The sequence below is a fragment of the Macaca thibetana genome, chromosome 16 (assembly GCF_024542745.1).
Source record: "Macaca thibetana thibetana isolate TM-01 chromosome 16, ASM2454274v1, whole genome shotgun sequence".
Taxonomy (NCBI): domain Eukaryota; kingdom Metazoa; phylum Chordata; class Mammalia; order Primates; family Cercopithecidae; genus Macaca; species Macaca thibetana.
The window spans coordinates 60,016,241-60,027,821 of record NC_065593.1 but is presented as its reverse complement, the minus strand read 5'-3'; the positions used below and the strand labels follow the sequence as shown (position 1 = coordinate 60,027,821).

The 11,581-nt window shown below is 58.0% G+C and overlaps 1 protein-coding gene across 1 annotated transcript; it reads left to right on the top strand.

Annotated features, from left to right (window-relative positions):
* The first annotated feature begins 3,197 nt into the window (after positions 1-3,197).
* On the top strand, positions 3,198-10,921 carry ENPP7 (ectonucleotide pyrophosphatase/phosphodiesterase 7). Its single transcript, XM_050764520.1, has 5 exons — positions 3,198-3,496; positions 5,885-6,030; positions 7,613-8,239; positions 9,634-9,853; positions 10,513-10,921. Exons 1-5 carry the CDS (start codon positions 3,244-3,246, stop codon positions 10,641-10,643), a joined length of 1,377 nt encoding a protein of 458 aa, XP_050620477.1. The 5' UTR covers positions 3,198-3,243; the 3' UTR covers positions 10,644-10,921.
* The last annotated feature ends 660 nt before the right edge of the window (positions 10,922-11,581 follow it).

Sequence of the window (11,581 nt, the reverse complement as noted above, 5' to 3'; positions counted from 1 at the left end):
ACACCCTTTCCATCCAAAATCAACCACCGCACACCCATTCCATCCAAAATCAACCACCGCACACCCATTCCATCCAAAATCAACCACCGCACACCCATTCCATCCAAGTGCTCTATGAGATCGGGGAGAAAACGGAAACCTACGTGGGGTGACCCAAGGAGCTCCCCAGCAAAGTGGGATTGAGGTACAGAGCCAAAAACCAGAGGCAGAGTTACCCCAGCATGGCTGGGATGTCCTGAGAGGAGCAGGAGCAGACCTTTCATGCCATCTCCAGACCAGGCCCAGGCAGTAAGAGGGTGAACAGGACCAGGAATTTGCACTACCCCGGGGACCGACAAGAGAACCTGCAGAACCATGGACCCAGACCTGCAAGCCACCAAGATCTGCGCCGGCCCCAAGCACACCCCAAATGCACCCCAGCAGAGGCCTGGCCAGGCCCCTGGACCACAGCCTCGGCCCCTCACTCAGGCCCTGCCTCCCTGGTGGCCCTCTCGAACCCCACCCCACAGCCAGCTCTTGCTTGAACCTAGCAATGCCCTCCAGGCCTGGAATTCTATTATCAGCTTGAACTAGGTCCCGCTGAGAGTGACAGGAAACCAAAATAATGGAAACGGCAACGAGGCAGAGTGTGTTGTATTCACCCTGTGAGAATGCAGCCTGGAGCTGAGCTACTACACGGGACGCTGGGGACCAGGCCCGTTCTGCGCACTCCGGCCATCCCCAGGGAGCCCCTCATCAGGCGGCTCAGGGTGGCTTGCCAGCCGGAGGCATCAGATGGAGGAAAAATCAAAAAAGAAGAGAAGCAAAGCTAGCTTCTGGAGAATGTACAGGACATTCTCCTTTTGCCCCATTGGCCAAAATGTGGTCACATGGGCATGCCTTGCTGCAAGGAATACTGGGAAATGTAGTCTTTCTTCTTGGCAGCCATCTTCTCACGGAAAAGGGAGAGAACAGATATTAGGGGACGACTAACCAGCTCTCCCACAGCGGAAAATCCAGACTCCGCCATGGCCTACAGGCTCCTGGTCGACCCCCTCGGGAGCCCGGATGCCTCCCTTCCTCCATGCCTGGTCCCTCTGCCTGAAGCCTTCCTGCCCTCTCCTGGCTCCATGCATCCTGTGGGCCTCCCCCAACGCTGGTGCCAGCAAAGCCCGATCTCCTCTCCTGAAGCCGCCTGCACTCCCCCTGTGCGTGCATCGCAACCTGTGTCCCTGACACACAGGGATTCTTACCCTCCCCAAGGTCTGTGCTCCCCAGGGAGGAGCCACAACCTCTGGGCGCCCTGAGCCCCAGCCCTGCAGAGGAGGCACCCTACGTGGTGGTTGTAGGCACCGGGCAGTCACTCCATCCTGGTTTTCAGCCTTTGGTGCACAGAAGCGTGAAGAAGGAAGGTCACTGGCACGGAGTCCTCCTTCAGAGTGTATTCCAGTCGGCCAGGCAGGGGCGGCCGGGGATCCGTACCAGTGGTCCCTGCCCACCTGGGTCAAGAAAGGCTGGCTGGCCTGGGGAGGCTGTGGACAGCGTCTGTGGTGTCATCTGAGTGCCACGGCCATCGCTTTGAGACGGCGTCTGCTTGCCGCAGCCAGGCAAAGGTCTTAAGGAAGGCCGGGGCCACTGTTGGCAGGTGTGTGGCTCCAGATTGAAATTGTGACAATACCCCCAGCCACGCCCTTCCATCTTCCCACCATGCAATCCAGTGCACCACCTCCAACCATGCAATCCAATGCACCACCTCTCAGCAAAACCTCCAGGATCCACCTCAAACCCAGCCCCATTCCACAGCCACCACCCTGGTCCGGGCCACCAATAGCTCCTGTTCAGACACAGGCAGTCACCTCTCCAGGGAGCACCCAGTGTTCATTCTGCCCTCATTCTGGTCCAACCTTCACCCACAAATGGAGAGTGCTTTTTTAGCATTAGATCAGTTCATGTCACTCTCTTGCTTAAAACCCACCCCTGGCTTCCACTGCCTGGCATGAGAATCACCGTCACCTGTCCCACGGGACCGGCCCTGCCGCCCCTGCCACCTGCCCCATGCCTGCTCCCCTGGCTTATGGTCCCCCAGAGTCACTGACCTCCACCATCCTCTCAGCGAAACCCAACCAGCCACCACTGAGTGCCGCCCCACCCACTCCACCAGCCTCCCCATCACAGCTTCCTGCCTTCCTTTCTTTTGGGAAACTATCTTTTTTTTTCTTCTTTGTTCATTTTATTTTCTGTGTCCCCAACTCGAATGGAGGCCACCAGGATCATTGGCTGTCTCATTCACTTCTGTGTCCCCAGAACCTAAAACCATGCCTGGCACACAGAAAGTGCTTAATAGGTGCTGAGACAGAGACATACAGAGAAGGAAAGAGGGAGAGAGATAGAGACAGAGAGAATAAGAGAAAGGGGAAGGAGAGATGGCAGAGAGGGAGGGAGGGAGAACTGCACGCTGAATCCAGGGGTTCCTCTCCCACCTCTCATGTGCCCATGGTAACAAGGGAGTCCCCCTCTTCTGACCCCTTGTCAAAAAGCCCATGAAGCAAGAACGCCCGAGCCCCAGGCCCCCTCTGAAATTCCCAAGAAGGAAGCACTCCAAGAAGGAAGGCACGCAGGACGCTGCTCTGGAGCCATCGGGTTTCGGGTCTGCTCACCAAGCTCCAGGAGCCCCTTAACAGGAGCAAGAGGAGAAGAAGAGGCACCCAGCCTGGGGTTCCCCCGGGAAAAGGCCATGCTGTGACCCAGGCTTGGTCCTGGCCCTGACCATGGGAAGCCTGCCCCACAGGCCCTCGCCCAGGCAGACCTGAGGCCCATGCACCGCTAAAGGCCTGGAGGCGGGTTCCACCCCACCCTCACCTGGGTCCCCTGGGGTCAGGGTGAGCTGGGACAGAGGGACCACCAGCTGCTACGGGGGAGGGAGAGGGCACGACTTTCCTGGTGGAACGGGCTCCTGCTGTGCTCTGAGCCCTGGGTCACTGTCCACACTCTGGGGAGGGAGGGAGGAGCCTGGAGCCCCAAGGGCACGGCTGGCAATAAAGGCAGATGCTCAAGTTGATGCCACCCCACACACGTGAGGCTGGGATCAGGGGTGGCACTGACCCGGCTGGGGAGCCCACTCCCGAGGTACGACCCAGGGATGTGCACAGCCACATTCCAAAGACGCACGGGATGAGATCAGCCCGGGTGACCCTGGGACTTTGCCCTCCTCGGCAGGAGCCGGTCCTAGGCACCCTGTGTGCCTGTCCATCTGGAAGGCCCAGCATGAGAGGCCCAGCCATCCTCCTCACTGTGGCTCTGGCCACGCTCCTGGCTCCCGGGGCCGGGGCACCAGTACAAAGTCAGGGCTCCCGGAACAAGCTGCTTCTGGTGTCCTTCGACGGCTTCCGCTGGAACTATGACCAGGACGTGGACACCCCCAACCTGGATGCCATGGCCCGAGACGGGGTGAAGGCACGCTACATGACCCCCGCCTTTGTCACCATGACCAGCCCCTGCCACTTCACCCTGGTCACCGGTGAGTACCGCCCCAGGATGGGGCCTGGGGGTGGGAGGGCCTGAGAAACCAGGTGGCATAGAGCCCTGTCGTGCAGGATAAAGGGGAGAGGTCCTCATTCCATGCACAGGACACAGCCAAGGGGACCATTAGGAATCCTCACCATTGGTAGCAACAGATCCGGGACAAAGAAAAATGACCAGGGGGGTCCTTAAAGCCGTGGCCGCAGCCAGGGCAGCAACCCCAGAAGGCTTCAGGAGGAGGGTAGCGTGGCGGGCTCCCTGATGACTCCCACGGCTCCCCTCCCCTGCCTGCCCCTCCAGCTGGCTGTGTCAGCCTCTCCCTCTCCCTTCCAGCTTTTCCATTTCCCACCCAACACCTCCCTGACAGATCTGCCCAGGCTGTAGACAATACACACATAGGTTTTTAAAAAGCCAAGTATGGGGCCAGATGCAGTGGCCCACGCCTGTAATCCCAGCACTTTGAGAGGCTGAGGCAGGCAGATCACTGGAGGTTGGGAGTTCGAGACCAGCCTGGCCAACATGGCGAAACCCCATCTCTACTAAAAATACAAACATTAGCCGGGCATGGTGGCGCATGCCTGTAATCCCAGCTACTCGGGAGGCTGAGGCAGGAGAATTGCATGAACCCAGGAGGTGGAGGTTGCAGTGAGCTGAGATCGCACCACTGAACTCCAGCCTGGGTAACAAAGCAAGACTGCATCTCAAAAAAATAAATTAAAAAAAAAAATAAGGCCAGGTGCGGTGGCTCAAGCCTGTAATCCCAGCACTTTGGGAGGCCGAGACGGGCGGATCACGAGGCCAGGAGATCGAGACCATCCTGGCTAACACAGTGAAACCCCGTCTCTACTAAAAAAATACAAAAAACTAGCCGGGCGAGGTGGCGGGCGCCTGTAGTCCCAGCTACTCGGGAGGCTGAGGCAGGAGAATGACGTAAACCCGGGAGGCGGAGCTTGCAGTGAGCTGAGATCCGGCCACTGTACTCCAGCCCAGGCGACAGAGTGAGACTCCGTCTCAAAAAAAATAAAAATAAAAAAATAAAAATAAAAATAAAGGAGGCTGAGGCAGGAGGATTGCTGGAGTCCAGGAGGCAGAGGTTGCAGTGAGCTGCGATCACGCCACTGCACTCCAGCCTAGGCAACAGAGCACAACCCTGTGTCAAAAAAATAAACAATATTAAAATAATAAAGAGCCAAGTACTGCAAAAAAGGTGTTAGAGAGTTGAAAAGCAAACACCCCTGGCCCTCCCTAAGGGGGCTTGCCCACCTCCCAAACCTGGGTCATCCTCCAAAGACCCTGCGTGGGTGTCCCAGAGCCCCTGCAACAAAGAACTGCAGACTGGCTTAAACCCACAAAAATGGATCCGCATGCTTCTGGAGGCCAGAAGGCCAAAACCAGGGCGTTGCAGGGCTGCACCCGCCCCGAAGGTTCTAGCAGAAGAGGCTCCCTCCTCACCTCTTCTGGCTCCCGGGGCCTCCGCAATCCTTGGCATTCCTGGGCTGGTGGCAGCATCACTCCAACCTCTCCCTACGCCTTCCCAGGGTCTCTCCCTGTGAGTGTCTGTATTCAAACTTTCCTCTTCTCACAAGGACACCAGTCGCTGAATTTAGCGTCCACACTTCTCCAGTATACATCCCCTTACCCTAGCTAATCACACCGCAAAGACCCTATTTCCAAATAAGGACACATGCCAAGGTTCCAAGTGAGCATGAACGTGGTGGGACACCGTTCACCCCAACACAGGCAGCTGATCCCCACACCAGCCTTTCTGCAACCTCGGCCCCTTCTAACCGCAAACGGAGGTGTGCAGTTCTCCCGTCCGTGCGCCACCTGTTTCTCTGTATCGCGGATGAGGACGGAGAGACCTTCTCCACTTCATCTCTCCGTTTGCACCTTTTGGGCTTAGTACCATGTGCACGTGTTTCCTGTACAAAAATAAATTCAAAAAATCTCCTGGTTCACTGAAATTCCTGCCTGGGGTCTCATCTGATGGCTGGGCCGTCATTTATTTAAAGAGTGCCTTCCTGATGGCCATGGAGGTCACCCGCAATCTTTTGCTAAAGCAAACAAGTCTGCCACCAGGATCCCCGCACATGCATTCGTGCCTATGTGCCCGTCCAGCTGCGGGACAAACTGAAAGTGGAAGTGCAATTGGTACAATAGCTCAAAGAACACGTGTCTATTTGTCTCGGACATGACCTCGAACCTTGGCTCCCACGGGGCAGCGCAGAAAGAAGTCTGCTCCTCCCAGCCCTGCCCCAGGCCCACTCCCCACCCAGCACACAGGGAAACCGAGGCGGCTTTGACTTCGCCTCTTCCAGCCCTGGGTCCGGCCTTCGCTGTGACCCCGGGTCCATCCTGCCACCCTCTGCACCTCTTCCTCCCTCAGGCAAATATATCGAGAACCACGGGGTGGTTCACAACATGTACTACAACACCACCAGCAAGGTGAAGCTGCCCTACCACACCACGCTGGGCATCCAGAGGTGGTGGGACAATGGCAGCGTGCCCATCTGGATCACGGCCCAGAGGCAGGTAATGTCACCCCCACCCACACTGACATTGCAGAGCATGGGGGCACCTAGGCCCAGGCGAGGCTTGGAACCATGTGAGATCCACAGCAGGTCCCTTCCCCACTCCAGGGTCTCGGGGCTCCTGGCCTACCCTGGCACAGACGAGTGTGAAGTAGGGCCCCAGAATGGGCAGGTGGTGGGTGCCGGTGAGGACTAACCAGTGAGCTATGTCCGGCTCGGCCCATGGACACAGCCCTGCCCAGTCCTCCCTGGGGGGCCCTGGGAGCAAGAGGGATGCTCTGTCCCCCTAGTCGGAGGGAGAACTGCACCCTTGGGCCCTGCAGCATTGGGGGTGAGGGTCAGGCTGGGAAGATCATTGTGACTCAACAAGAACGCATTTAACAATTACACGACTGTAATCCCAGCACTTTGGGAGGCCGAGACGGGCGGATCACAAGGTCAGGAGATCGAGACCATCCTGGCTAACACGGTGAAACCCCGTCTCCACTAAAAAAATACAAAAAACTAGCCGGGCGATGTGGCGGGCGCCTGTAGTCCCAGCTACTCGGGAGGCTGAGGCAGGAGAATGGCGTGAACCCGGGAGGCGGAGCTTGCAGTGAGCTGAGATCCGGCCACTGCACTCCAACCTGGGCGACAGAGCGAGACTCCGTCTCAAAAAAAAAAAAAAAACAATTACACGACTTTCTCCCTTTCCCACATCCCTGTCAGAGCTGAGCAGCTAAATTCTAAAGGGCCAAAGATAAAATGAGAGGTGGGTTACAGTATTGACCCAGGACCGCCCCCCACCCGGTTTGCAATGCTCTGGGGGCTTCCTGGCCCAGAGGCGAGGCTTCCAGTAAACAAAGTCAGTGGAGGTTTCCAAGATGAGGCTGGAATAAACGTCAGAGCCCATGCCCACCCCAGAGCCAAGGTATCCACTCAAGCCGGAGTTCCCTCGCTCCAGAAGGATCCATAGACACACTCAGGGCTCCTTCCACAGGCTTGCAAGCAGGAAGCCAAGGTAGAGACCCTGGCATCTCAAGGCGCTTGATCCAATGAAAGAATATCCTGGGGGAGTGGATGGGCAGGTGGGGTGGACAGAGGGCTGGGGGGACAGACAAATTCTAAATAAAGCAGCAGTCGAGTTAGGGGCAGACAGGCGGCCAGGCAGAAGGCTGGAGGGGCAGGTGGATGGGACACAGGTGGACAGACAGACAGACTCATGCCCGGACCAGAGCCCAGCAGGGCAGGCCAGACTTCAGTTCAGAAGGAGATGCTTTCTGGGCAGTGTGGCCTCGAGGCAGGCATCATAGCCCAGTGAGGAGGCAGACACTGCGTATCTAGGAACATTTTTACCCTGATGTCTCGTTTAGTGCTCAAGTCCAGTGGGCACCTGTCGTTTCCTCTATAAAATCAGGTTTTACCCCCTATAGAGCATGAGATCAGGGATGTTTTAGAAATTGAAGGCCCCGTAGCTGCAGCGAGGAGCAGGGATGGGTGGGTGGAACAGAGAAGGAGGCAGGTGGGGGACAAATGTGTTCACAGGCATGGGATGAGGGGCGCCCACTGAGGAGTCCTGTCCTTCACGCTGCCTTGTCTGGCAGGGTCTGAGGGCTGGCTCCTTCTTCTACCCGGGCGGGAACGTCACCTACCAAGGGGTGGCCGTGACGCGGAGCCGGAAGGAAGGCATCGCGCACAACTACAAAAATGAGACGGAGTGGAGAGCGAACATCGACACGGTGATGGCGTGGTTCACGGAGGAGGACCTGGATCTGGTCACACTCTACTTCGGGGAGCCAGACTCCACGGGCCACAAGTACGGCCCCGAGTCCCCGGAGAGGAGGGAGATGGTGCGGCAGGTGGATCGGACCGTGGGCTACCTGCGGGAGAGCATTGCTCGCAACCACCTCACAGACCACCTCAACCTGATCATCACCTCCGACCACGGCATGACGACCGTGGACAAGCAGGCTGGCGACCTGGTCGAATTCCACAAGTTCCCCAACTTCACCTTCCAGGACATCAAGTTTGAGCTCCTGGACTACGGACCAAACGGGATGCTGCTCCCTAAAGAAGGGAGGCTGGAGAAGGTGTACAATGCGCTCAAGGATGCCCACCCCAAGCTCCACGTCTACAAGAAGGAGGAGTTCCCCGAGGCCTTCCATTACGCCAACAACCCCAGGGTCACACCTCTGCTGATGTACAGCGACCTTGGCTACGTCATCCACGGGGTGAGTCGCCTGCTGGAGGCACCACCTCTGGGGGCTCCCTCCCTGGGCTCTGGGTCTCCTTTTTTTGTTTGTTTTTTGTTTTGTTTTGTTTTGTTTTGAGATAGGGTCTTGCTCTGTTGCCCAGGCTGGAGTGCAATGGCAGGATCTCAGCTCACTGCAGCCTTAAACTCCCAGGCTCAAGGGATCCTTCCACCTCAGCCTCCTGAGTAGCTGAGACCACAGGTGCATGCCACCATGCCTGGCTAATTTTTGCGTGCGTTTTGTTTGGTTTGGTTTGGTTTCGTTTGAGACAGAGTTTCACTCTTGTCATCCAGGCTGGAGTGCAGTGGTACGATCTCAGCTCACTGCAACCTCCACCTCCCGGGTTCAAGCGATTCTCCTGCCTCAGCCCCCTGAGTAGCTGGGATTACAGACGCCTGCCACCATGCCTAATTTTTTGTGTTTTTAGTAGAGACAGGGTTTCACCATGTTGGCCAGGCTGGTCTCAAACTCCTGGCCTCAGGTGATCCACCCACCTCGGCCTTCCAAAGTTCTGGGATTACAGGTGTGAGCCACCACACCTGGCTGATTTTTGTATTTTTTGTAGAGACAGGGTTTTGCATATTGCCCAGGCTGGTCTCAAACTCCTGAGCTGAAGCGATCCTCCTGCCTTGGCCTCCCAAAGTGCTGAAATTACAGGGGTGAGCCACTGCGTCTGGCCTCTCCTTCCATCTCTATAGAGGCACTCCCTATTTCTAGCTGGCCCCCAGTCTGAGGAGCGTCAGCACTGAAGGGACACACCCTTCACGAGGCAGTAGTGTGTGTGTGCACATCTGTGTGTGCACATCTGTGTGTGCCCCCCACATTCAGGCATCACGCAGTGGGAGTGTGTGTGCACAACTGTACCCGTCACGTCTGAGCACTGTGTGATAGGCGTGTGTGTGTGCCCTACGTGTCCAGGGTAAAGTGTAGGAGTCCAGCCCCAAGGGTGACAGGGAGGAGGCAGAAAAGAGGCAGGAGCCCGACCTCCCCTCAGCAGAGAGCACAGTTGTGCTGAGCCAGAAGCAAAGCACAGATTAGGAAGCAGACATCCCCGGAAAGGAAGTGACCGATGGGAGCCAGCGTTCAACACCACCCAGGAGGCAGGGCCCGCAGCCTGGAGCTGCTCGCTCCACTCCCATTTACTCAGGGTCTGGTCTCCGTTCATTTAACTGGACCTTCCCTGAACTTCACTCTGTAGGGTGACTGATCTCCAGACGCTGAGAATTCAGGGAAACTGAGTCTCGGAACCCCTCCAGCCCCCATATTGGTGCTCCTTCCTAAGGGGAAGGGGGCGTTCGTAGGGTGGATAGGGTAGGTGGAGAGGGTCTCTTGCTCCCAGCAAGGACCCAGGACCCTTTACCACTCCCCGGCAGAGAGTTAACGTCCAGTTCAACAATGGGGAGCACGGCTTTGACAACAAAGACATGGACATGAAGACCATCTTCCGCGCTGTGGGCCCCAGCTTCAAGGCGGGCCTGGAGGTGGAGCCCTTTGAGAGCGTCCACGTGTACGAGCTCATGTGCCGGCTGCTGGGCATCGTGCCCGAGGCCAACGATGGGGACCCGGCTACCCTGCTGCCTATGCTGCACACAGGTGAGGGCAGGGTGCCCCAAATCCCGGCCTGCTCGAGTGTGCACAGGTGTGCACACGTGGGTGCCTGCGTGCCTGTGACCAGGATACGCCTCAAACCCCGAGTGGGGCTGCCTCCCCTGGCTTTGGGGAATACCGGAATCCCTCACATTCCCACAACACGTGACCTCTCAGGAGCACCTCATGCATCTCGGGCAGCACAAGAGGGCGAGCGGGAGGAGTGGGCAGCCTTGCTCAAAAAGGGGACAGAGGGAGCAAGGGTGGCCCAGGCGGGCCTGCTGTGCAGAGCCCACCTCCTGGCTGCTGGATCCCCACTCCCCACTCCCCACCACGGCAACCTGAGGGCCTCCTTTCTAGAATCTTCCTGTATCAGCCTCCCACACACACACACCTCCCCACCTGAACCTGACCCATCCTGGGGACAAAGGTCACCTGGAAACTGACAAGGTGGCGACCCTGGTGGGGGCCTGGCTGGAGAGGGCTGGGCCCTCCTGAGCAGGGCTGTGAAGTGCCGTGGTGGACAAGGGCCATGGGACCAAGGCGGCGGTGAAAGAGGAAGTGGGGGGCTCGTGGGGACCACCAGAGGACCCTGAGTCTACTGTGGGGGAGCTGGGGTGAGGAGCCATCCCTCTCTCCCTCACGGGTCCTCTGGCTTTCCTTAGAGCCTGCTCTTCCGCCTGACGGAAGGCCTGCTCTCCCGCTCCACGGAAGGTCTGCTGTCCTGCCCAGCAGCTGGGCCCTCGTTGTGATGGGACTGCTGGGGACCATGATTCTTCTGTCTGAGGTCGCATAACGCCCCATGGCTCAAGGTCAGAGACCCAGAAAGCAGAGGCGGGAGGGTGGCCCCACGCTCCCTGGCCCTCCACCCTGATGTCCGGCTACAGTCCTAGGCAGCCAGAACTGAGCTGCCAGGCCCCACCAAGTGGGTGACTCCCACTAACCTGGCTGCCACAGAGAGGCGACCGATCACCCCTGAGATCCCGCGGCTGACCCTTCCGGCCTCTCTGCTCTGGGCTTGGAGGAGGTCTTTCCAGAGCAGACCACCCGGACCAGTGGCCAGAATTCCCACCCTCCCCCAAAAGCCAGAACTCCCTCAGCCTCTGGCCAGAGCTGCTGCCTCCCCTCCTTCTTGCCATCTCTGGGCTCCACTCTGGGGATAGCTCGGAAACCGTGGTGTGGGGTGCGTTTGGGAGGATAGCTCTGGGGCTGTGTTCCTGGAACTCTCCGGGAGCCTCCTAGGACACACGTGGGGTGTGTTTGGGAGGACAGCTCCAGGGCTATATTCCTGGAACTCTCTGGAAGCCTACCTCCGAGGACATGCGTGGGGTGCATTTGGGAGGAGAGCTCCGGGGCTGTGTTCCTGGAACTCTCTGGAGGCTGGCCTCCAAGGACATGCGTGGGGTGCGTTTGGGAGGAGAGCTCCGGGGCTGTGTTCCTGGAACTCCCCGGGAGCCTCTGAGGACAGTGCTCCCTTGTCTGTCTGTGCAGCCACAGCCTCCTAGACCAAGCAGAAGAAAGTCATTCATTCATCCCAAAAATATGTAACGGGAGCCAGCTCCATGCCAGGCTCTGGTGGGCTCAGGATACAAAACAGTCGAACAAGACAGTCCAGGCCCTAGAGTCTGGAACCTGTCATTTAAAGGCACAAGAAAGCAGAGGATACAAAAGCCAATGAATCCATGGGCAGAGTGCTCAGATGCTGGTGATGGCAGAGAAGAGACAGCCACAGGC